The sequence below is a fragment of the Canis aureus genome, chromosome 21 (assembly GCF_053574225.1).
Source record: "Canis aureus isolate CA01 chromosome 21, VMU_Caureus_v.1.0, whole genome shotgun sequence".
Classification (NCBI taxonomy): domain Eukaryota; kingdom Metazoa; phylum Chordata; class Mammalia; order Carnivora; family Canidae; genus Canis; species Canis aureus.
The window spans coordinates 31,880,740-31,908,508 of record NC_135631.1 but is presented as its reverse complement, the minus strand read 5'-3'; the positions used below and the strand labels follow the sequence as shown (position 1 = coordinate 31,908,508).

The 27,769-nt window shown below is 37.1% G+C and overlaps 1 protein-coding gene and 1 long non-coding RNA gene across 5 annotated transcripts in view; one reads left to right on the top strand and one right to left on the bottom strand.

Annotated features, from left to right (window-relative positions):
• The window catches only part of SEMA3D (semaphorin 3D), a 141,750-nt gene that overhangs the window by 61,200 nt on the left and 52,781 nt on the right, over nucleotides 1-27,769 (bottom strand). For all 4 annotated transcript variants that reach the window (XM_077863809.1, XM_077863810.1, XM_077863807.1 and 1 more), the window contains exons 5-8: nucleotides 26,314-26,407; nucleotides 23,386-23,514; nucleotides 14,820-14,962; nucleotides 1,170-1,284 (exon numbers count right to left, since the gene is read on the bottom strand). In XM_077863809.1, coding sequence (XP_077719935.1) covers nucleotides 1,170-1,284; nucleotides 14,820-14,962; nucleotides 23,386-23,514; nucleotides 26,314-26,407 — 481 coding nt within the window. The remainder of the gene's footprint in view (nucleotides 1-1,169; nucleotides 1,285-14,819; nucleotides 14,963-23,385; nucleotides 23,515-26,313; nucleotides 26,408-27,769) is intronic.
• LOC144292880 (uncharacterized) lies at nucleotides 126-27,769 on the top strand. The gene is made up of 3 exons (XR_013360265.1): nucleotides 126-248; nucleotides 19,252-19,665; nucleotides 27,528-27,769. It is a non-coding gene; the product is annotated as an uncharacterized LOC144292880 (long non-coding RNA).

Sequence of the window (27,769 nt, the reverse complement as noted above, 5' to 3'; positions counted from 1 at the left end):
TTATATTTCAGTATTACATATTTGCCTTTTCTATAAGAATACAGTATTTCTGAGACTCTAACAATATGTAAAATTGACATAACAGTGAGAGTCATTCTATTATGACATCAGAAATTATGGGCTAAAGACTGATTTTCTCTCTAGCTATGTGCCACTGCACTGGGTGTCTCACTTCCTGGGTGTTTACTCCCATCCCCTGCAGATGGGATTATTTGCTTGCTAATCTCCATGACTATTTCCAGTCAGAGGTATGTGATTTCTTACAGAATAGAAATTAGAAACATACATTGTTTTAACCCTCCAATGTAAAAAAAAGTCTTGTCCTGTAACTGTGCCAACTTACTAATAATTCAATTACCTACTTGCTAGCAATATAAAAATAGCTACCCACGTTATTGTGCAGAATGACATCTGTAATTATTTGTTCAGTATCTTGTTACTACCTGAGCACTACCGACACCAGGGTAGGTGTAAATAACATCCACTGTAAGGTCGTTGGAGATGTGAGCACGCTTACCTGTAACGTCGGGGATCCACCGTCAAAACTGAACATATAATAGACTTCAACATATAATATACTTTAAATACCATATGGCAAAATCCTTCAATGGTAAAATCATTTTCACATTGCAAGGCAAAAATAGCCCAAAAATAAGATTTGATGATGCTAACTTCATATATCACTGAAAAAAACCTCCTAGAATTAACTTTGGGAGCAGTAAAGAGGGGATATGAAAGAGAATAACCCTTCTGACACTTGCTCGAGCATTCTTTTTCCCACCAAGTCAGAGGGGCCGGTTCCCCAGTCCCGTGCTCTCCAGCAGAGGGCACCGCAGAATAAGGACAAGTCCTTGCTGCCTGCGAGCGGCTGCTTCGCAGGTGAAGGCCACAGGAGGGGCGGTTCTGCAGAGGCACTGCCAGCAGCTCTGTCTCCTGCTGCAGCCTTGTTTCCTCCTAATTTTGAGGAGGCTGACAAAGAGGGGAATTGCTTCAGGACAATATGCCCCGAGACCCAGAGCACACCCGTGTTCTTCGTGTGTGTGTAAATTCAGTAATAACACTCCCGCAAGCTGTCCTCTGCTATGCTGGGGGCGAAAATAAAGGCCTAATGTATTCATCAGTAAGTCATTTTTAAGACAAAAAAAAAAAAAAAGGAGCCTGTAACTTACGAAGCTCATCAAAATGAGTATCGGCTCCATCATTTCCAGGAATTGAGCAAATCAATCTGGCTTTAAGGAAAGTCGTCCATTTGTTTATCAGGCTGCGCTGTCCTCCAACATCATTCTGAAAAAAGGAAAATAATAAAGATACAGAGTTAACATCATTGTTTACAAAGTCAGGGAGCCCAGATTCAGGGCCTTGAACTTTCCAATACAGGAAAAGGCTCCTTAACACTGCATGCTTTCCTCATGGTTGGATGAACGGTGTATACAACAGGGCTATACTGAATGAGCAGAGGTGAGTGGGGCGACAGTGTACATGAATGAGGCCTGCAGTCAAATCTCACCTCTGCATATTTTTGCCCCATGGCCAAGAAAGGGTTATTTAACTCTCCAAGTCTCTGTTTCCTCATTGAAAAAATATAGCTAATGCCTTGAAATTGGTTATTTTGATGATTTAATGGAAAAATCTGTGTACAGTGCCTAGCACAGGGCCAGACAACATGTGTTCCATAAATACCAGCCCTGACCTGTATATTATACACATGATGAAGATCATGATATACAGCCTTTAGAAATATGCCTTCCTATAGACTTAAAAAGTCTTTTTTTCCAAAATTAGTGCCTTACCAATTAAGCAATAAGGCAATGCAAACATACATATAAACCAATCTTGTTTTAAATGCTAATTGATGTTTTTCTATACTTTGACTCTGAAATATTTCATTAAAATGTTCTTTAGACACTTACCAAACATAAGCACTTTAATCAATTCAGTAAAATAAATTCAATAATTCAGCATAAAAAGATCTGTGTCTTATTTTTAACTTAATACGTTTCTATGAACATTAAATTAATACAATTTGTTATCTGACTGGACTTGATGTGCTATGTTTACAATAAGTAAGATGACACTGTTTCATGGCATAAATACAGGAAGTACTTAAATTAAACTTTCAAAAATTACTTTTAGAGTCACTATTTCCTTTAATGTATTTACATCTAAATGTAAATTATATAAACATTTTTATCCTTCATGCAATCTATGTTTTATAAGATTAATAAAAAGTTCACTATCAAATACTAACTCTGAATATTTAGGAACTGTATTTCCTGTGCTTCTTTAATCTCTGAAAATTAAATGAAATTACAGAAAAGTATACAAATGACTACTCCAAACAGGAGAATTCAAAGTCATAGAATTACTTGCTCTTCTTCAAGAAAGTGGGGGGAAGAAAAGGAAGGGGATGGAAGACAGAGAGCCCTTTGAGTATTATCTTGGGTGATGTGGAAATCCAAATTCCAGATGATATAATTTTAGTAACAGAGCAAATTTCAGAAAGCTATAGATTTGTGGGGGAGCTCAGAAGACAATGAAGTCCCTGAGACCACAGGCTGCAGCCAGCCTTAGCCTTAGCACCTAACACCAGGGGTATCCCAGGGCACCCAGAGTGAATGAATCTCATTTTATTTTGTTTTATTTATTTGAGAGAGAGAGAAAGTACTGGGGGGAGGGACAGAGGGAGAGAAAGAATCTCCAGCAGACTCCTCCCTAAGCATGGAGCCTGACTCGGGGCTCGATCCCAGGACGCCGAGATCATGACCTGAGTCAAAAACCAAAGTTGGAGGCTTAACCAACTGAGCCACCCAGGTGCTCCATGAACCGCACTTTATTTCCCCTCTGCTAAACACCAGAATACTTGTCAGTAATAACTCTGTATAAATAAGTAATAATTTTTATTTTTTTGATGTGTTCTTCAGGTTTATAACAATGTAAAAGGGGAAAAAAAGAAATTCAGGACATTTAAATTCAATATTTCACGTATGAACTAAAGTTTGCACTTGAACAAAAAAATTGCACCTCACAGTTTGCACTACGTCTCTCTCTGTTTTAAATTTTAAATGATCCAAATCGATGTGCACTTAGTCTTGGAACACGTGTAACTGAGTTCATGTGTGTTGGCAGATACATAATATAAACTCAACGATAAGTACAGCAATTGTTTGGAAACTGGACCAACAAAAGACCTTTCTGGTAATAGTATTTTGACACTGATACTGTTTAGAATTGCTGACACATGGTGATAATACATAGCAAAGGAACATTTAGTTGATTTTCTCATAATTATTCATTCTTTCCAGAAACCACACTCCCTACTCTTTTCATCCAACACCTACTGTACATGTTACTAATGCCCTGCTTATCAGGTGTTTAATAATACATGTTTGGTTATTAGTGAGTAACTAAAAATACAAGATAAAAATGATAAATATCCTTAGAAAGTATAGATAAATGCCAAAAAATTTAAGTTTCCTTTGAAATGCCTTTGTAGTGGAAAAAAAGAGGACAGGCATTGCTGTGGAGGTAGGTTCAATGTTATTTTTAAAAATGAGAGGTGAATTCAGACATTCATAGATTGGAATATTCAGGAAATATTCTAGGTGCTAGAAATTAGAGAGAAAGGACAATAGGTGGAGCACTTCAGAACATGTATGGAGACCCAGGACAAATTTGGTTTAGATGAAGACTGGGATAAAATGAAAACAGGGGAGGAAAATGTTATAAAAGGAAATCGGGGTGCAATCCAGGAAGCCTTTAATACCAGACCAAAGCATTTATATGTCATTTAATAATATGCTATGTAGTACAAAGAATTACTACAAAGAAGTGGAAGAAAATGAATACATAATAGATTTCACACAATAACCCTCTAAAAACAAACATGTCTGTAATTGCTGTTGAATTTAGGTTTTGTAAATGGTGTTTCCACTCTTGCAGTATAATTGCTCAATAATAAAAATAACCAATATTTCAGCCAGCTATTGGATGATTAATGATGGCTGCAGCTGTGAAGACAGATTTATCTAGACATGACCTTTATTTTTACTGCTCACATCCTCAGATCATTTAATAAATATAAATCCAGATGTTAATATGAATAGGCAAAAACACTAATGCTTCCTTCTAGTAATGGTAAATTCTGTGTTAATGTTTAGTAGGATTTCAGGGAGAAATATGTTACCTAGAGTCACTCAGAAAGAAAGATTTTTAAATAAATTTAAAAATAAAAAGTAAGATACCTCCCCATCTTTCTCATGAACTTTGATTTATATCTTTTTAAATTCACATGTTTTTTATAAAAATATAAAATATTTTTATTTTAGCAGAGCCCTACCTGTACTAAGCCAAGTTCTAGTTAATATATTTAAATTTTAGTGCATTCTTCACACACATGTATAATATTTAAAATTTTTCATTGCCCATATTTGCATATTTTGAGTCAGCAAGAAATACTAAAAAGTGTTGATTCAATATACACAAGAGAATTTATCAGCTACCATTAATTTAACGCCAGGGACTATGTTTGGTTCACTGCCTTACCCCTAGCAGAGTAGTTGCTTGAATTATTTTGTTAAATGAATAAACAGATACATAATATGTGCTTTACAACATTCCTTTAACAGGTGTATACATCACTACTTCATCATAAAAATTAGCAATGGCATTCTCTTTTAAACATTTTGTGAGATAAAAAGTAACAATAAATGTCCATTTTCAAACAGCACCCTCTTTCTATTTGCAGTTATCATCCTATTTAAGACAAACTATGACAAAATTCTAATGATTCTAGGTTCAAATTTGTTGGATGGGAAAGAGTCTCATACTGTAGCCTGCATACTGTAGTCTCATACTGTAGGCTGTACACACACACATATTTAACCTGACAAATGGAAATTGGAATCCTTTGAACAAAAGAATCTTTAAATGTTCCTGCCTATCCATCTAGCAGCCTTCTCTGGCCTCAAGGAATAAAGAAGATAAAAAACAAGCAAAAAAAAAAAAAAAAAAGGTCCAGGTCAAAGATGAAAGCCACCTGCTGTCAGCAGGGAAACAAGTATAATTTCTGGGATACACATTCTCAGGAGTGGATTATAAGCACTTAATGACTGGATAGTAACTCTTACAGACATCCAAGAGCATGACCTGGAATGGCAAAGTTCAATTCACAAGGAGTTGTATTTCTCCTGTAGGCAAGGGTCAGTTGGCTGACTGCTGACCAGCTCTCAGCCCCTGGATTTGTTTGGAAAGCCACAAAATCCCCTGAGAACTTTAAGCCCAGAAGAGGGCTAAAAGGGAGGTAACCACTTTTGTACTAAATTGTCACCTCCTTGCTTATTTTTGTGAAGTTCTAAAGAACGCAACTATCTCACTAACACAATAGATTTACTATTGAGATGTCAGAATCAGCAGCTGAGAGTCACCGGCCACTTCTGTGCCTCTACTCCATCACAGCTTCTTTGTGGTCAGATTGCCAAAAGCCTTGACAGTCTCTACACAGAAATAGAGATGAAAGTAACAAAGAAATTAAATGTAAACCAGCCAGACCACATGGGTTCCATCTGGGTGGTGAGCACAGAGGGTGACTATTTTCTTATTCTCTGTGGCTTTTTACATGTTTGTGACATTTCTTAATTTTAAAAACAGAAAAGATGAAAGATGAAACAAAGAACAATTTACAACCTTTCAGCAGCTTTAAAATAAACTCTCTCTGAGTTGGGTGATTGAGTGACGGCTGCATAGTATAAAATACTATGATCGCTACTTGTAGGCTACTAATGGGTAGATGAGTCAGAAAGCAGGTTAATGGTGATTCCATTTTGCTTCTACTGTCCCAGCAGATTCAAGGTCTTATAAATCTTACATAGACACATAGAGTAGCTACAAACTGTCACACATGAACTTTCATTGAGTATGTCTTTTGACCTTTGGGTCACTATGCTGGGTTCATCTGCTAAACACAATGTTATCTGTAAACATCATCCTCTTTGAGGATCTCTTAGGATCTCTCTTTATAAATATGGTCCTTTTCACCTGAATCTCAGGAAAAAGAAGTTCTTGGAAAATATAAGAATTGACTTTCAGCTCCAATGCTCTTCGCGCCTAAAGACTTTATAAATCAATGAAATCACCGACCCTTCTGTGGACATGTTGTATTCCATTATAATATGGGTTAGCATTCAGACATCTGTAACCATACTAATGAGTTTAAGTTGAAAGACACCAGGCTTTTCTGATCAACAAATACTGAAGAATGACCCATCTTAAGCACTTATAAAAAAGAAAAAAAGAAAGAAAGATTTGATGCTGGAGTCAGACTGGTTCACAAATTCTTCTTTGCTTAAAATCAGTTCTTTTGCCTAATGCTTTTCTGCATCTTTGTGCAGTCAAGAGAATGGAATTCCCAAAACGCTTTGAAAACCCTCATCTATACATCTTTTATGCACACTTCTCCCCAGTTCCAGCCATTAATGACATTTAATGTCAGAGATTAATTAATGAATCAATAACATCTACTTCTTTTGAAGTGTAATCTAAGTACTACAATATTGTAAATCAATGAACATATTTCTTCCATAACTGAAACTGCCCCAATTGAGGTAAACACACAGGCTTCCTATTGATCCTTTTTTATGCATTCAATAAGATTAGAGCAATTTGATACTTTTGTGTTTTCAATGTAAGGTCTGCTGTATTTCAATACATCATTCATATTCTTTATCTGATCTGTCATTTGTGATAACAGCTGTCCTTTGTGGGGTCTAAACAGTGTCCTGCTGGGATGTGGCTCCTAATCGCCTGAAGACCTGTTACACCAAGAAACACTGGAGATGGGACCACAGCAGCTGACATTTCAGAGCAGCTGCCCACTGTACTCCCCCTGTGCTCCCTCAAACTTCATGCACTTATTTCTAGAGACTTATTTTAGAATTTTTGTAAGCCTCAATCCAGATGGTCTGTATGGGGCTGTATAAGTAAATAAAAATGATAAGGGTAATCCAAACACAGAATGGCCTGTTTAGAAGCTGGAAACTATAATGGTGGGTGATGAGACAGAAACAAAAAAGTAGAATCTGGAATAAATGGTTCCAAGAGCCTTACAAGGAAAGCGTGCCATATACACTAAAGGACAGTATTATTATACTGACAGCAGAGCTGAAATGGGGACATTTTTAATACATTAAATAAACTAATGTTAGTGAATTTACATGGACTGAATCAAATGACAGGACCGTATCATTGTGTTTTCCTTTTCAGCCCGGATCTTCCCTCTCAATGTGCTGTAACTACTTTTCATCTTGTTAGCTGTTTCATTGATATGCAAAATAATAATAATGATAATAATAAAGTCATGACCACTAAGAAATAAAAGCAAAATCAAGAGTCTTCTACTTCACCTACAAATAATCTTGAATCTCTCAGTGGTAAAAGAAACAAAACTATACAAACTCAAACGTCTCAGACAAAGGAAGAGGAGAACAAAACAGACCAAAAAAACGTGTATGGCAGGTATTAATAAGCATGATAATTTTAAGGCATCCATTCTGAAGAAGCTTTCAAGGTAACCTATATATGTTTTTTTTATTTTTTTTCTGGAAAGGACTCTAGCGTTTAGCGATGATTGTTTTCAATTTGCCACTGGAGAATCAAAGTGGAAAACATGTTTTTCGAACTACTCCAAAAGCCTGTAAAGATTATTAGACATGCTGGACCTGATGATACACTCTACTAAAAATTTCAGTATATTTCTAAGAATTTAACAGTTAAAATTAGGTAAATCTAGGCACGGTAAGCAGTTTTTTGTTTTGTTTTGTTTTTCAGGTTAGATCAGAGCTTGGTAAATTAAAAAAAAAAAAAAAAAAAGAAAGAAAGAAAAAAAGAAAGCCACAGGCAACAGTATAAATTCTTGCCTAGGAATTTCTGACAGGAAAACAGATGGAAGTGAAGCAAAAGCACATCTGTAGCTCAGAGCTCTAAATCTCTCATTTAGGTTGTAAGTGACACGTTAAAAGTAAGCAAAAAAAAATAAAAAAAAATCCCACAACCCGGCAGAGATCAATACACACAGAATGTGTCATCGGCCTAAAAACACAAATCTTCAAAGGCAGCAATTGTCCAAATAGGACCATATATCAACGTGGACAATGCAAGTGGAATTGAAGCAAAGGTCTATTAATTAGCCCCCCAGGCAAGTGCTGGGAAGGACCATCCAGACTGAATTCCTGGCTGGACAGTGGGAATCCTGCAGAGCAGAGGGGAGAGCTGGCCTAGCCTAGGCTGGCACCCAGAGTGGCTTGCACCTCTAAGCAAGCTGCCCACGGTGCTTCCAACGGTGAAGAGAATCCAAGAGTAACGCGAAACAGCCTCAGGCGAAAAGTTGCAAGCAGGCCCCCCTGGGGTGACTGGCATTTCCACCTGGAACTTGAATTCAGGGACTCACACGGGCAGTGACGACCACCCCCCCAGAGAAGCAGTGTTCAGGGCGGTTTCACCTGTCCTTTTAGGTGGCATGCACCTTGCCGCAGAGACCCGTGGGACCCACTGCTGGCGGGAGCGGACCGGAGTGGCAGGGGCACCATTGGGCGCTTGAGAATATTGACCCTACGACAGGATCAAGAATCACAAAGCCAGGCGGGTCTTTAGAGACCATCTAGGCTCAGCCTCGTGTGATAAAGATGCGAAAACAGAGTAAGAACTTTGCCTGGCAGGTGGGGACACCCCTGAGAAATAAATCGTCAGTAAATGAGTTCTCACACATACAAAGATGGACATGCTGAGTTGGAAAGAGATTCCTTAGATGAAGGTACTTATTCTCTGTCCTTGATCAATATTTTTCTAAGAAATGATACCCTAATTCGGCTTCTTTACTGTTTTTAGGGTGTTTCCCTGTCCATGCCTCTTGTCTAAAAATTTCATAGTTCAAATTGTCGACATATCTCCAAATTCTTTTGACTACGTCCAGCAAGAAGATCCACCCTCCAAGTGCAAATATTGCTAAAAAATGAAGGCAAAATAAGAACAATTTCAGACACTGACGCTAATTAAGTTTGCAGTCTTCCCACTAACCCCTAGTAACTGACCTGTCTCTAACCAGCACCTGTCCCTAACATGCACACACCACCCTTCCACTCCCAGCAGCTAGTTGCCCTGGTCCCGAAAGTGTGAATGTGTATGCGTGATGTGTGCGTGCGTGTGCCTGTGTGCACATGATTTTTGATATTTAACTCTCTGTAGTATGACAAGGAACTTACTTATTCACACATCAATCTTCTGCATTATTGACTGCTTGAAAATAGAGACCTACGTCACTCTGGTTTTCCAGTACCTTCCTCAGGATCTGCCATATCCCAATGCATACGATCTCATTTAAGTCTTTCATTTGTTTGGTAACGCAGTCATGGAAGAGACAGGTGCCCCCATTTCCTAAGTTAAGGAGCAGAGCTAGGAAGGCGTCTACACCTAGAGGTGGAAGCCTAGGTCTGCTTTCACATTGAATATCCAACCACTCACACTAAAGGTATTGACGATATCCTTACTGCCAAATCTACTTCCTGATTTGTAATCACATTCTTATCTGACTTCCTTTGGGTGTGTGACCTTACTGACAAGTGCTGTCTTCTTCTTCCTTTTTTTTTTTTTTTTAAGATTTTTTATTTATTTATTCATGAGAGACACACAGAGACAGAGAGAGGCAGAGACACAGGCAGAGGGAGAAGCAGGCTCCATGCAGGGAGCCCGACGTGGGACTTGATCCCAGGACTCCAGGATCATGCCCTGGGCCCAAGGTGGCGCTAAACCGCTGAGCCACCCGAGCTGCCCAACTGCTGTCTTCTTGAAACAACTTTTGCCCTTGACTTGTGACACCACTGTCATCCAATTCCCCACCTAACTATCAAGCTATTTTTTTCTCAATTGCCTTAACAGTCCACTGTTTTTTTCTTAAAAATCATTGTCCCTCAGGATTGGGTCCTTGCTCTTTGATCTTGTACTACGTATTTCCCTGGGGAACTTCACACACTTCCATGACTTCAAGAACTATCAGTATATTGGTGATTTCCAAAGTCATGATTCCAGACACTACTGAGCCTCAGGTTCCTATTTTCCACTGACTATTTGGAAAGCACATCCCAGAGCCAGATCAACTTTAACATATCCAAGTAGAAAATCTCTGCCCATACACTGGTTTTGGTGTTTTTTATCTCAAATGTCAGAAGATTTCTCTTTTTGAATGTTCCTCATCCCTGCTTATCTTCTGGAAATCACAACGACCAAGAATATAGAGGTCCTTGTCTATAGGCAAGTATCAAAGCCTCGGGGGCAGCAGTAAGAATTAAAATGCATCCAGGATCCAACAGCCTTTCAGATGCATCATGAGGTCCATACTTGCAATATCAGTCCTAGATACAAACGGGGAAGATAAGACTTCCTAAGACTTGAAATTTTATGATATTTTAAAGGGGAAGCAATCACTATCCTAATTTTCCATGTATTCATTATGCTTCTGTCACAGACAAGCTCTTTTGACTTCTTAAATGTTTTTTCCCACCTCTGAGGTTTCACACGTGCTTTTCCTTCTGCCTGGAATATTCTTCTCTATCTCTGTCAGCTTTGCCCTGCAACTCCTTGATTATTTTCAGTATCTGTTCAAAAGTTACTTTCTCAACAGATCTTTCACAGCCAACCTAAAACCCACCCATTTTTCCTAACCACACCCTGTGATGTTTTTCCCAATTTTAGCACTTAACATACTTTCCGATCATACATTAATCTGTGTTTTCTTGGCCAAGGCATATGTTATTTACTAGGCTGCAAACTCATTAGATACAAGTATCACTTTTTATCTTTTATAAAACTACTGTTTACTTAGCATAGAGTTGTGCACAGGGTTGTTAAGTAAGTGAACACTCTGATAGTCTATATTTATACTGTAGCCAACGGCCATGGGATATCACTTATTTATTTTTATTATTTTAAGTTTTTATTTTAATTCGTTAGTTAACAATACATACGATGCTATTTAAGTCAGACTTATTTAGGGGCTCCTGGGTAGCTCGGTTGCTACCAAGGGCTGCCTTGGGCTCAGGTCGTGATCTCGGGTCCCGGGACCCAGCCCCACACTGAATTCGGTATCCGTCTCCCTGCTCCATGGGGAGTCTGCTTCCCCCTCTCCCTCTGCCCCTCCCCACTGTTCCTGTCCTCTCTCTTTCTCTGTCTCACATAAATCAATCAATCAATCTAAAAATCAAGTAAAATTGGTTAAAATTAAATAACATTAAAAATCAGTCTTCGGTCACGCTAATCGAATGTTAATACAGCCACACGGCTACTGTGTGGGAGCCTGTGCATATGCAATAGTCCCATCATCATGTAAAGTTCAATTGGACAGATAGTCGACACTAAGCAATTAATAAGACACTAGCAATAAATTACGGACTTATTAGACATCTACATCTAGATTCTATGCATTCACAGTTCTACTCATTCCTATCGTCTTTGTGGAACCACCTAACAGGTCCCTAGTCCCAGATATTTCTTAATCCAGATGCGTTCCTCAATTTATTGCTAAGTATATCTACCCATCAAGTCACTTCTCTTCTACTAAACATTTATAACTTCTCGTTGCCTACAAGATAAAGTTGAAACACCTTCATATGGAAACAAGACTTCTTTTCTTCCAATTTACCACTCCAATCTCCAATGACATTGCTGCTCATATACCCCCCTTGAGTTCTACTTAGGAGATTTCATCCTTCTGTAAACCAAATATACCCTGTCACATGCTGCCGGAAAGCCCTATCCTTTCCTTTCCTTGATTTAGTCCTCCTCCCTCTGTAGGATTCAATGTTTGAGCTTCACCAAATACACAGTGTTCTCTGCTCCAACCTCTGTCACATTATACTGTGATTATCTGTTTCTATTTCCATTTCCTTCACTGTACTATGAGGTTTCAAAGAACGGGGACAGTGTTTCACTTATCTACCAATGTCTAGTGTATTGCATTTTGTACAGAACTCATATTTTGTTATTGTCAAAATAATGAAATGATATAATAATGAAAGAGTGGGTTATAGAATTGGAAAGACTCACCCTTATTCTATAAACAATTCTTTGCTAAGTTTTGTATAATTTGCCTATTTCCAAAACCTTCTTTTTATCAATTACTATACGCTACTCAGTCTAATAATATTATCTTGGACAGGTCAATAAAATAAAATAACAATAAATAAATTGAAAGTTGTTAACAATTTAAGAGCTTCCTCCCTCTTCAGCTACTAAAGTATAAACAATTTAGGGGCCCAAAGTCATCAGTTACAAATGGAAACAAATAAAAACAACAAAACCAGAACATTTCTAAGTAAATGAGCTGTAGGAATATCCTGGTGGAAAAGACAGTATAAAGGACTCCCACATTACTAAAAGAATTTGTAAACTCAGTAAAGTATAGACAGTTCACTCTTAATTCTCTCTAATATGACCTCTGACTCCTTGGATCTTTGCTTCTATCTATTGAACTAAATTTTGTTTCATAGCATAGACATACATTTATTATTTCTTAAAAACAGAAAAACAATATTGTAATAGCCCCATGGGGGTAAAGAAAAAATGAACCAACGGAGAGAAATAATATGTTCTGAATAATGTCAGAAGAACATTTCTATGTGAAGATAATATATAACAGCAACAATGATGATGCTCAACAGTTGTTTTCTTTAGTTAAACTTGTTACCATTCTGACATAGTTTTTAAAAGACTTCAAGTCATTTTTAATCTTGTCAGTGCAATCTCCACTTACAAATGCTCACTTTTTGCCACACTTTAATCCTAAATTATTAAGAAAAGTTAAAAACTGGCAAGACATGCTGCAATTAAAAACTTTGAAAGATGCATGCAGAACCAAATATTGCAAACATTTGACCAATGGGTCATATGTGTAGCAGGAAATTCTGAAGATGGTACTAACTGGAAACAGTGCCTGGGTGAAGAGATGTAAGAGGGACCTCCCTTCTTTTTTTTTTTTTTTTTTTTTAAGGAAATTCATCCATCACATGTCCTTATTTGATCTCACAATTTGTTAGCTTTTTATCCAAACACAATGGCATGACAAAATCTTGCTGTGTGGCCTTAGAGTTTTTTTGTGGTGGGAAGATTCCTGTCCTACAATTCTCTCAGCCTTTTCAATTCTATAGAAGATTGTTCATAATTAAGATATCCCAGGGCTGATAATTGGAGTTTATATCATATTTTGAGTACATAAGTTTATAAACAGGGCATCTAAATTTTTCTTTAATATATTTTTCCATCTTTAACTTAGCTTTCAGTATATATAATAATGGGGTAAAAATAGCATTTTGTAATGAATGATTTTCTATCAAATGCTTTAGACCTAGTAAGAAATAAGTATTGAACTCATTCACAAAACCTCACTTGTTATGTATGTTCATCTGAAAGTGACTTGTAAATCTTTTATGACATATATAATGTAGCAGATTTATATAAATGATGTCAATGCACGGCCCAGGTTTTCAGGGTGGGGATGCTGTTGTTATAAAGCATGCTTCAGTACACTAACACACTACAGCTACTCCAAGCAATAGCCATTCATCTCTAGGCAAGAGGCTTCAAGAGAAATTACTGTGAATTCTTGGACTCTGAAAGAATGAGGATGCTTTTTAGAGAATTCTGTCCCCTGGGGGTGAAGGGATCAGTGGGAGACAGCATCACTGGCTAGGACACTAACTAGGTAAAGAATGATGTGTGCTCACAAGCTGGCCTCATTCAAAAGCCATGTTTTCATTAGCACTTTTAAGTGCTGTGATGGTTTGTATTTCTGTCCCTGGAAGTGTTCAAAAGCCTGAGGGTACAGACTGAGACAAAAAAGTGATAGGCTCAAATGGAAGAAAATGAAAAGTTTGTACAAGACCAAAAAAAAGCTTCCTATTGAGAGTATTTATTAACTTAACAGCTCTTCTTCTGAATAACAAGAGTTTATGTGGAAGGTGTCTGGCTATTTAAGAAAAGTTATTTCAAGGAAGATAAAACCAACTAAAAAAATAATATATTGAAATCAAAAGTGTGATTCCAGTAGCATTATTATTCTATAAAGCCTATATTCACTCAAATTAGAACCTGAATGGAAAAAAATGGAAGTGTTTCATAGAATTGCTTTCCTATAACTTACATAAAATGGCAATCTTAAAAAATGAACTTCAGTGTTCTTTAAATGTTTTGCATTTCGGTTTATTTGTTTTTCCCCCTCCTTATCTCATTTATTCTCAAAAACCTAACCTAGATAAATGCTCTAGGAAATATTTACTGTAGTATTACTATAACCATATTTTCAACTTATTTGATCCCTATACAGATACATAATTTTACATGTGTGACGTGTTTTCATAAAATATCAGATCTGATTCTGTTAGTGTTCAAAGTACTACAGTGATTATGTTACTTTCAATTTCAAAATCAAATTTAATGCATAAAAGCATTTTAAATTCCATTGACCAGGAAAATGCAGTGATCTTACTGGGAATAGTGAAAAGTGGCAAAGGGATAACCTGTCAACATAAGGAGCAAGCTGCCAGAGATGTAAGTCAAACCTGAGTAACAGTTCACACTGGGAAAAAAAAAAAATCCCTATAATACTGGAAAATTTTGAATCTTCTTTTTTCTTTTCACTTTTGGATCCGAAAAATTATTCATGTAGATAGTATGAATTCATCCTACTTATGAATGATGGACGTTAACTTCTTCTTCAACATCACACAATTAATTGTTCATACATATACATACATGCCTTAAGTAACATAAATATATCTTGCCTTACAAACTCTTCCAACTCGAGAAAGGATGGTCTTGTCAGAAGTGGTGCCTTCCTGAGATGATTCCCGAAAGAAGAAATATATTTTATCATCATCTGGATTATAAGTGTCTGGTATAGGGAAAGTTCCAATGAATTTTGCTCCTGTTTGAAAGAAAAAAGCTACAAATTAAAATACTGAAACAGTTCAGCCAAAATAGCGCTAGTGTCTTTGAATGGAAAATAACAGCAGAATAAACAAAACAAAACAAAACAAAACAAAAGAATGGAATGTGGGAAATGAGACATATAACAAATAAACATGACACAATGTAAAAATATGTATTAGCACACAGAGGTCTGGAACAAGTTCTCTCGGAACTCCAGGTACTCCAGAGAATGGGTGACAACATGACTGGCTGATATTCACGATTGTTACAACCCAACTAAGTTACTTAGAAATTCCTTTCATATCAGGAGAATCTATGACTTTATATTTTCCTTTTATTTGATGGAGTTATTGTTTTTTTTTAAAGATTTTATTTATTTATTCGTGAGAGACAGAGAGAGAGGCAGAGACACAGGCAGAGGGAGAATCAGGCTCCATGCAGGGAGCCGGACATGGGACTTGATCCCAGAACCCCGGGATCACGCCCTAAGCCAAAGGCAGGCACTCAACCGCTGAGCCACCTAGGCATCCCGTAGTCACTGTTTCTTAAATCCTATCTCTCCCATTTACTACAAGGGTGGCCTTATATGAATTTTTTGTCTTCTCTATGCCTCAATTTTTTCATGCCTGATATGAGGCTACCACACATACACCTAGTAGGATAACTGATACAATAACCAAATGAATGAATATATGTAAAACTCTTGCTATATGATAGTGCTTGATACATAATAAGGGTTCAATAAATATTATATTATTAAATAAATCTTGAGGATGATAATCATTATTATGAACACAAACAAGAGAATGATAGAAAATTTAGCACATCCACACACTTGTTTGGATAACAGGTAGCTGATAAAAATAAAATACACAGTTCTAAATGTATTAGCATGGAAATATGTCCATAATACATGACAAGTGAAAAAAATATTAGCAACTCAACTAGCCCCTTGGCATTGCACCAATGAGAAGCCAATTTGTGTTACTAATCCTTTGTTTAAAAAGTATTGGGCATTTTTAAGTCTTGGTTTTATAGAATTGTGAATGAACCAGGTAACAGATCTATAATGAGGTGATACTAATTCAGAAATAGTTCCTTTGATTAAGATAAACAAAGAGAGTGGTTATTGAGGAAGGAAGGATCTCAATTAAGTAGAAAATATAATATGCCTGGAAGGAAGCCCCCCAGAGCACTCTTTAGGAAGTGAAGCAGGAAGCAAGAGAAGACAAAAAAGTTTCAACCCACAACTATCAGCACAACAAACAAAACAGAGAGTAAGTGGTAGGTGAAAAAGATCAACATTGCCTTATTTGTCATGTACCCCAGGAATCCTGAAAATCATCCCCCTGCTAATGTAGAGCAGTAGGTCAACAGCCCAGTAAACAAAACTTCATAATAGCTCTCTTCAATAAACAAAAGTTAATGTTTGATTCCAAGTGATGGGTAGTTCAGTGTGTATCATGTCAGCTACGCTTGGTCAACTGGGGTCTCCTATCCAATCTCTTCTCCACATAAATGGGAAACTTTAAGAAAGTGAGAGGGAATTATGTGCATGAACTTTCTCTCTTTTGTTCTTTATTATTTCCCTGTTCTTTCCCTGAAGTTTAGAACTCCAATGGATTCTTATGCTCTTGATAATCTCACTTTGATATAGTCCTAGGTTACATAAAAATAAATAAATAAATTTTAGAAAACCATGTAGAGTTTTGCAGCTCCTGGGAGGCTCAGTCTGTCAAGTGTCTGACTCTTGGTTTTGGCTCAAGTCATGATCTCAAGGTCCTGGTATCAAGCCTCACAGTGAGCTCTACGCTCAGCAGGGAGTCTGCTTAAGGATTCTCTGTCTCCTGCTGCCCCCCCCCCCCAACACCGTGTAGGAGCAGGACACAAAAGGGATAAACTGAAAATACACATAAATTATAGAAATACGATTGGCTTGTTTTATCTTAGTAAATATTTGAACTTAAAATGGGGATTCACACAAGTAGAATTTATCATAGCACTCAAATATAATTCAAATAAAAGTTCAACATGAAGCATGTCACCCTGTAACATTTGTATCTTATCACTTTAGTGATTGAATTTACAATTTAAAAAAACAACATTGTGGTACAGAATTTACATAGTATCTAGAGAGGAAATAAGAATTTAGTAATGTGAAACAGAAAATCATTACAGGTAAAAGTAATTCCAGTGTGAAACAGAGTTGCTTATAAAGCTTTCCTCAGATACTCAGATGGGCAAAGTGGTTAGAGGAGCCAATTGTTAGGTCTTCACTTGCTTAGAGTTCAACAAAAAAATCAATTCTACAACAAATTAGAATATAAACAGTCTGCAAATAGTCCAAAAATATATGACAATTCATATTCTTCTACTGCAGAAATACACAGAAAAACCTACTTTGGATATTGGAAACCTTATCCAAGTGCAGGTATCACCATGTGAAATGGTCAAAGGTAGACTATGACACTAGTCTAACACTCCAGGTGCTTTATCATCAGTGGGGGAAGCAGAGTAGATATTTTCCCAATGTATATTTCTTTTACCTTTCAACCAATATATCACACAGATGATCAAGAGATCCTAGATGTTCACAGATGAACAATCACTTTATTCAGTGACCAATGATTTTATCGGATTCTCTTTTAAGTGTTGGTTCTCTTTTAAGTACCATAAGACAACCATTTTGGAGTACTGTAAAAAACTGAATGATGGAGTTTTTAAGCCAAATGTTTATTATATGAAGAAACATAATCCTGAAAAATGAGTTAGTATCAAATAATACTCTACTGTGTGATTTAAATAATAAGAATACACATGAGTTAAAAATAAATACATTTCGAGAATACAAAATATTTTTCTTACAGATTCAATTGAGGTCCTGTCTTAGAAGAATATTGATGCTAGTATTTTAATATAGAAACTCTTTCCTGAGCTGCTGCCAAGTTTGAGTAAAAATAGTTATCATTTCATCAGCGTATGACGTGCACAGTTGCTACATTAAATAATTTAAAATGATACCAATAGACACCTGGGCTTTATTATAAGAGCACATTTTTCCCCCTTTGGCATATAAAAGACATGCTCTAATAGTGACGGAGTTTGAAATCATGCATTTTCACAAATGAGCTATTAGCATTAGTACCAACCCATGGAGCCTGCAATACGCATCACTTTCGTTTCTCCCTATAAAGCTCTTTGCACACAGATGAGTTAACAAGTAGTGACTGCCTTAGTTTCCTTTACTCCTTCTAGTATCTTTTTTTTTTTTTTTAAGATTTGATTCATTTATTCATGAGAAACACAGAGAAGAGGCAGAGACACAAGCAGAGGGAGAAGCAGGCTCCATTCAGGGAACCTGATGTGGGAATTGATCCCAGAACTCCAGGATCATGCCCTGAGTCAAAGGCAGACAGACGCTCAACCGCTGAGCCACCCAGGGATCCCATCCTTCTAGTATCTTCTTGCTACCACTTTTTAAAAAGTTACCCTTTTTGGTGGAAGGAGAATTTGGAGACAACAGAACTGTCCAATAAAAATTTCAAATGAAAACTGCCTCCATATGTTAAAAATAAAAATTTAAAACAAAAGTTCTTTTCCACTCCAGGAAAGAAAACAAAAACATATGCATTTGAGGCATCTTTGTTTGTTTTCATTTTCCAAATGGTCATACTTCTAAACTTTATCTTAAAATTCTCACAACAACTCAACTGTATTTGAGTAACCACTCTGATTTGTATTTCTTGATTGTTCTAAGATTAAGTTGATAAAGGAAAGTGAAAAAGAGAAGTGTGGAACCATCAAGGCTTCATCTAGAACTGCCTATAACATTGCATCTTTGCAATTTTTCATGCTCCTGGTGAGGTATTTAGTAGATGGATTAGTATCTCAAAGAAGGAGTCAGGATACCTACTTCTTAAGGTTACTGAAACTGGATTAGACAAAGTCCTAGAGAAATTCTGACAAGGATCCCTGGACTGGCAAGTGAAGAGGATAGCTCCTGGTTAATCTCTGCAGGGCAGAGAACAAAATATGACAAATACACAAACATAAAGGATTCTTTTGACTTATGTAAGATTCACATAGGATCATATTTCTTAAAAGGTTAATTATTTAAACATACTCAATTGCAAATGTAATTTTATTCTTGTGTTTCACTTTATCTGAATGTAATAATCTACAAGAGTTTATTCCCAAACAGCTAAAAAGTAGGATTTTAAACTAGATGTGAAAGCATAGAGGACAAAATTTAACAGGAAAACAACTCTCAAACTGTCTAACCAGGAATAAAGCACACAACGATGTTACAACACAGGAGAAATGATCTGACACGGACGCTGACTCCATCGTCTGCAATCCCGAACGTGTGTCAGTTCCTTCTACCTGGCGACACCTTTAGGAAGCTGCTGCCGGAGCGTCACGCACTTGCTGCGTGAACAGGGAAGCAAACCCCGTGGCGGTGGGAGGCCCGGGCCCCCTGCAGACTGCACGGCCGACCCTCCGCTCCCGGGGTCTCAGTCAACGTTGCGGGTCCGGGGCGCGAATCCGTCGGAGGGCCCGGGGGCCTGGCGCGGGGTCAGCCAGGGAAGCCACACCTCCACTCCCGTGGGTGCCACCTGGAGGGGCCTCCCACCTGGGACCGCGGGGCGGCACCTCCCCCTCGGGACCTCCGGTTGCGCTCGCACGACGACGCGGCAGGTAGGCACGGACCCCGTAAGTGGGCCTCCCAAGGCAGGGATGTACACTCTAAAGTGCAGAATTTGATCATGAACTACATGATAAAAAGAAAAAGTGTCTAGAGCAAGAAAGACATCCTGAGTTTTAATCTCCCATCTACTAGCTATGAACGATACATCTGGTTTCTAAGCGATCCCCAACTGTAACATGGGAATAGTAACTCTCTCAGTAAATAGAACAATACCTTAAAAGTGCCTAAAGTAGTGTCCAGCATGGCTGCTATATAAAAGAAGTTTGAAGTAGAAGAAATTAGCAGTAAGAAAATGAATTAACGAACAATAACATAGTGGCAAGAACCCAGATGCCAAGTGATGAAGACCCGTGGAAAGGTGGTGGCCATGGCAACAACAAGGCCAATAGATATTTTGACGGAAGTAAAGGCTCCTGGTGATAGATAAGATAAAGGGGGTGTGGAGAGGAAGGAATCAAAGATAACTTCAAGGTAACTGGGTGGATAACGTTCAGAAAGTTAAGATAGAAGTCAGGAAACTGGCATTGAAGGCTAGGTTAGAGAGGGAAACTAAGATAATTTTAAGTTAGACTCACAGGATTTTAGATTTTAGATCCAATTAGTCTTTCACATATCTATATCTATATCTGTATCTGCATATATTTAAAGAAACTCAAGCAAAGGATTGCAACTTAAGGAACATGTAAAAAAAAATCAAAACACATTAGTGGCACTATCAGGGCAGAGGCTTCGATACCTGTATTCACATTATAGAACAATCGATTTTTTTAAAAATCTGGGATGAAAATGTAAGACACCAAATAAATATTTTTAAAGGCTCTGAGTGGCAGAAAGAGGTTTGGAAATACAGTTTCAAAAAACACGAACACAGGAAACAGTTGGAAATCTGAGAGTGGCTGAGCTCACAGAATTATGAAATGTACAGAGAGAGAAATTAAAAGGGGTCAATGGTTACAAATGCTAAATGGATGTCAGTCAACCACAAGGCCTTCAGGGTTTTAGGACCACCTCCCGCCTTTCTTACCTTTAAGAATAATGACAATGAGGGTGATGACAGCATTGACACTGAACTGCTCTTAAAATTGTCTTCCATCAGACTTCCCAATATGACCTTCCCTATACGATCTAAGTTAATCCTCAGAACACCCTGTGACTAAGCACTATCATTATGATGAACTTTTGACAAAGAATGTAGATGCACAGAAAGGTTTGACCAGGGTCACAAATAAGTGATACTCAGGACTTAAACCTCGGTAATTAAATTCCACAGAAACAGAGCTGTGATTTTTGTCTAAACTCGGACACTTTAAAGAGTCATAGAACATTAGAGGCAGGCTGGAAGTGTCCAGAACAAACCAGGGTCTATGGTCTCCTGGCATCAATCACTAAACATTCTTCCATGAATGAGCCATAAATGTTAGTTCCTGATTCCTAGTCATTCGACTGCATTCTATCCATTGAGACTTCTCTTCTGTGTATCTTGTCTGCTTTCTTCCTTTCTACTGACTTCTTTAACTGCAAAGTTTTCTCAGTATCTAAAATCTTCTCTTGAATTCCATTCTCATATCGTTGGATTCTTCTCCTCCCAAACAAGTATCTTCTATTTCAAGTATTTATTGCTGTATTTTCTCACAACTGTCTCCACTGTCAAGACCTATCTTCTGGTCCCACCTTTTTCCTGTATCCTTGCTATGGCTACTTTTTCTATCCTCATTCTTAGTCTTCTCTTCATGCTACTGTCAGTTACCTTTATAAAAAACAAAGATCCAGTTCCCTGATTAACATCAGGGCATGGATGAAGGGAGTGAAAAAGCACAAACTTCACCAGTTAAAATGTAAGTCTTGGGGAAGTAATGTACAGCATGGTGACTGTAGTTAATATACCATATTGCATATTTGAAAGTCACTAAAAGAGTAGATCTTAGGCACACACAAAAAATTTCCATCTATGTATGGTGACAGATGTTAATAGACTTATTGTAGAGATCATTTCGCAATATTATCATTTTGCAATACAAATATCAAATCATTATATTGTACACTTGAGACCAATATAATGTTATGTGTCCATTATATCTAAAAAAAAAAAAAAAAACTAAACCATAGCAGCTAACTTCCTTGTGATGTCAGGATAATATTTACAACTTTCCAGCCCCATCTCTCTCTCTCTTCTAATGCTTCATGCAGTCATCATCTATGAGGTCAGTAACCCTCCCAGGGTCCAAGTCCAGGAACAGAACAGCATTCAGTATGCCAAGGGTCCTCAAAAGTTGTTATTAAATGTTAAACCAACTCAAGCTTTCCTACTTTGTAATTCCCTTCACACAGCACTAAGAAAAGCCCATTAGTCAAATAATAGTTGAATGAAGATTTCCTACATTTATTAATTTAGCAATGCTCCACACTTCTTTATGGACATATCACTGTTATGAAATAAATAGAATTATCTCTGAAAAGAGTGGCAAAATGATGTTATTTGCCATTTGAAGATTAAGAAATACAATCTATAGTTAATTTTAAAGTCATAGCATATCTTGTTACCTAAACAGGTAAGTTTTTCTATTTGGTAAAATCCATAGAGTCACACTCTCAAACCAAGTATGTCCACAAAAACATCACTGCTCAAGAAAGATAGTCTTGCCCTGTCTGAATGTAGAGAAATTAATGAGAAATCACATTGAGATATCTTCCAAATTTGTTTTCCCTATTAATAGGGCTCTTTTGGTCCACAGAGATCCCACTGTTGGGTAAACAAATGGATCTGGAGGTTCTGACTAAAGAAATGTTTTAAAGTGTTTTCCCCTTTTGTTTACATTGTCACTGCTTAAATGATACTGAGAGATAGAGAGATAGCCCCCAGCAACTGCCTACCCAGGCCGCCTCCACTGAAACCCAGTATTTATGGTGGGAATGAGAAATTTGTTTGTCTGCATCAAAGGCCGCGTTAGCCTATTCCTGCCATGCTGGATAATAAAGTCCTATGATAATTAGAAAAGTTTAGACGATCATGATAAAACCCAACCTGCTGTACGGCAGGAGTGCATAAACAAACGTAAATTAGTTAACTAATCAATTAATTCATTGGTGGATTTTTTTTAAACTCAGAATACTGCATGACCTCCAAACAAAAAAGTAATCAGATAAACTAACGTCAATATTAACATGCTTGACATTTTAGAGGGACATGCCAACCCAAGTATAAATTATCTTTAAATAAAGAAGTTAGCACTACCATCTAACTAACCCCTTTGTATTAGGCTCACAGACAGTATGTGGCTTAGTCATTAAAAAAACAGACTGCAGGAGAAAGACTGCCAACTTGAACCCCAGACTCTCCAACTGACAAGTTGTAAGGACTTGACCAAATTACTCAACTTCACTCTACCTTTCTACTCATCTTTAAAAGGTACATTAATAATAATGCATATTTCAGATGTCACTGTGAACATTTAAAAACTCAATCAGAGCATGGAACAGTGTCAAGACACTAGCACACTTCAATAAATGTCAGCTATTATTATTATATACACAACAGTTTCTGGAGATTTATCTAACTTAGTGGGGAGTTATATCAAATGTATTTTATAATGTGAAGCTAAACCACTTATTCCAAAACACATTTGAGTGAGTAATAATGAGTCTCTTATCTACCCGAAAGCAAAGGCAAAAAAAAAAAAAAAAAAAAAAAGAAAAGTGAGAAAATCACTAACCATTGAGCCAGTAGTGCTCTGAAATGTCAGTTCTGATGTAATGATGGTCGTGAGTAGGCCCAAGGGAACGTGTGAACGCCGTGTCTTTGCCAAGGAAATCAGAAGCTGTTCCAGAGTAGAGGTACTCATCTGAGGGGGAGAGAGAACACACAGGACTTTTAAGAGTGCAGCAGCAGATCCTATTTGCAATATACTAATCTGATTGCATGATACCAAAGATATTTATTGCTTAACACGAGAAGATAATGTTTCCTAAGTTTTACATTCAAATTTTGAAAAATTTGTAGAGTCGAAGACAAGATAACTCAATGAGCTTTGGTGCGCTGATGCTACATAGCTGAAGATAAAAATGGCCAATCTTCTGAATTAATAACTGCACGTGCATCAGCTTCTCTTATGAATAAGCTCTTCCTCCTTTTCCCTCTCCCCATAAATAATTCAAGGATACATCACAATTGGGAGTTAGTCTCTGTAGCAGCACAAAAAAAAAAATACTAAAAAGTAAATGCTGTAATGAGGAATGGATTGTGTAATGAGTATTTACTTAACCGACACAACCTCAATGACCACAACTTTTCTCTGCCTAACCTCTGCTGAAAGGGAGCTTTCAGCACTGAAGTCATTCTTGGTAATTATAACATGTTGCATTCCTTGTAGCTAATCACATCTCTAATGGTTCTGATAAACAGGAATTCCTGAAAAGGGAAAGATGTGGCTATTACTGCATACCGAACTTCCTTGTCCTGTTATTTATGTAAAATGCATATCCATGTTTTACCAGAAAGAGAGAAGTTTGTGTGTGTGTGTGTGCGTGTGTGTGTTGGTGGGGGAGCAGAAGAGAAAGAACAGGGGAGGAAGAAGGAAGGAAGAGATGGGGGAAGAAGAAGAAAAAAGGATTGGGGGAGTGAAGGAGGAAGGCGTCTGTGTTCCCTATTGCTACTCGGCACTTAGAGGGGGAAAGACAAGAATGCTGTCCCTACAGAAGAATATATTTTCCCTTTGAAAGCTAAGCTTCCATTTTAAGAAATCTTTATAGTCAACAATGTTGAGTACACCTAGTAGATCAAAATTTTTAAAAAAGGCTAATCTCTACAAAGCATTTAGATTTTTAAATGGCTAAGTATAAGAACGAGACACTGTTTTATCACTAAAATCCAATTTTCCTCAGAAACATTATCTTTAAAATTCTGAATTTCTCTAAGTGATTGAGATGCTTCCTAAATCCTTTGATTACGTCCACCTAAATAACCTTTTACTGAACTATTTGAATCAAGCAATATAAATAATGACAAGAGTCAATTTCCAAAGGAAACAAAACAAAACCCAGGAGAGAGAAATCCAGTTAGGTAAAGTAAATGTAGATAGGATATCACTTCCATCTCTTAAAGCAAGTCCCTAAAATACATGGTAAAGGACAATATTTCATGTGTGGGGCAAATTTTTAAAAATGGAAGAAAAAAATAACAATATCAATAAAGTTGGTATCAAAAATACCAACTACTTGGTAAGAGTAAAGGAAACAAACCATTCATCTGAAACATAAAAACTGTGGATATTTGAACATATTGTCAAAAAAAACGGTGTGTTTCAACCTAAAAATTGCATCTGTATATCCAGACTTTAAAACTGTCTTTTTTGTATTTAAATCACTTAGGGATTTGTAAGAGGGGTCACCGATGCCTACAATCCATTGTTTTTATTACGGGTATGTCAACCCCACTTGACAGATCAGGATCCCAAATCATCTATCCCACTCTCTGAGGATAATGACTGAACATCAGTCATACAATTTTCAAAACACACAAAAACACACACGCTTTCACTTCAAAGGAAGATCACTAGTTCTCACTAAGTAAAAATTAAAATGTCATGGTGCTTCACCCTTATCGTCTATTCAACATTGATAGACAAGTTAAATAAAAAGAGAGTAAAGGCATGAACCAAACCAAGACAAAAGGTGTCCTCATTATGGTTAAAATTCAGAGGTCATGCCGACATTCCTCAGAACAGACTGCAGACCACACAGCACTGCCTTCTTTAAACAGGATAGTCACCTCACAAGCGAATTTAAGATGTAGACAAAGCAAGAGGAGACTGAATGTGCCAGCAAAAATTTCACATTTCCATTAATACAATCAGGTTAATGTGAAATTGAGGGAAAGGGTGTTACAACATTCTATTATCTGTATTCTATCATTTGTTTTATTAATGTATCTACTACATCTTATTATTAATCCTTCCACTCAAATATTCAGCATATTTTGTAACTATGTTTCTTTAAAAATATTTTATTTAAATTCAACTTGCCAACAAATAGTATAACACCCAGTGCTCATCCCATCAAGTGCCTGCCTGTAACTTATTATGTTTAAGGAATTGCTAAATTTAACTTCTATAGTAAGCCAAATAGGGACATAGCTTGGTATAAGAAAATCTGAGACATCTAAATATAAAATTATAGAACAAATATTATGTGTCATTTGCATTAAAAAGAATTCAACCAGAAGCTCATTTAAAAACTGTGTGGAGGGGCACGTGGGTGGCTCAGTGGGTTAAGTGGCTTCATTGGGCTCAGGACATGATCTTGAGGTCCTGGGATGGAGCCCCACATTGGGTTCCCTGCTCAGCAAGGAGTCTGCTTATCTCTCTCCCTCTGCCCTTCCTCCTCCTTGTGTTCTCTCTCCCTCTCTCTTTTTCTCAAATAAGTAAATATACATTTTAAAAAATGTGTAGAAATGAAGGATTGCTCAGGCCTCCCCTGAGGATAGGATGCTAAATATAGGTATTTGGCACTGAAATACTATAATCAAATAGCCAGTGAAAGAATATCCAACATAATCTTTAACTCAATAAGAAAATGTGGTTTAATCTACACATACCTTTTCAGAAAATCACCTAAAAGCAAGAACTGCCTGCTGTTGATCTTACCTGTCATTATCGAAGCAAAAGGCTGCTGAGGATCAAAAGGACATTTCAGTCTGCCAGACTCCAAATTATGTGTGTCCAGTTTGAATATTACTTCCTATTATGAGAAATATTAACACAAGTGAGATTTTTTTTAAATAGCAGAATCAGCAAGAAGATAGGAGATAAGAACTAAATTCTAACTCATTAATTCAACAAAAACTGATTGAGCATATAGCATATGCATCATGCTATGCTCCTTAACTCTTTAGCAAATATTATTTCTGGCAAGGCTCAATTCCCATGCTTTGGTCTGTGCTTGCCCAAAGTCATAATGATAAAATTGAATGAATTTTTCAATCGGAAGTAGTGATATAGCCTTCAATTCACTAAATCTGGACCACTCCCATTATAAAAATCACCATCAAGCACACATATTTCTTTAGCCTAGTAACAAATTAATTGAGCCTAATAAGCTAATTTTCTCATCTAAGAAATGAATTTATGGAGTGCCTGGCTAGCTCAGTTGTTTGAACATGTGACCGTTGATCTCAGATTTGTGAGTTAAATCCCACATCGGGTATAAAGATTACTAAAAGAGAGAGAGAGAAAAATGAATTTACTATAATAATTATACTTCATTACTATTGTGGCTTATTTACTCACATATCTGCAAGTACACCAAAATATGTCTTGTGACATTTTGTGATTTTAGAGACCATAAAAGCATCCTAAGACATGCAGTTCATTTACGGAGCTGTTGATACATGTGGGGGAGAAAAAAAAAACAACAACCCTGTGTAGTATTTTCACTATTATGAAAACACTGTACACATTAAAACCACATAGTTATTTTGGCTGGAATATCTATTTTTATAATAGTGGCCACAGACAGAATGACATTGGCAGACTTTTAATATTCAGGAAAAAATAACATCTTAAGTTGAACTTTCCAAGAAAAATATGAATGTATAATGAATATGGCCCCATGAGTCTGAGTGTTTCATAACAATGACAACACTACCATCCAGCAGAAATGCTGATGACTCACCCTGCATGTGCACTAAGAGAAATCCAACATTTCAGACATTTTCTCTAGATGGTGTATCTACCAAGTTATATCAGAACACATGCGTAATAAGAAAGGAACATTCGGTGCTACTTATCTAGAAAGTAAGCAATGAAGCAAAAGGGACAGAGGAAATGAGATTGTTTGTTGCTTTATGTTGTCATTTCAGATTTGTTTCTTCTGAACAGAACCAACAGTAATGACCACCCCGGGGCACCTGGATGGCTCACACGGTTAAGCGTCTGCCTTCAGCTCAGGTCATGATCACAGGGTCCTGGGATCTAGTCCCTCATCGGACTCCTTGCCCAGTGGGGAGTCTGCTTTTCCCTCTACCCCTCCTCCCTGCTCCCATTCTATCTCTCTCTTAAACAAATAAAGTCTTTCTAAAAAACAGTGGTAGCAATTTAAAAA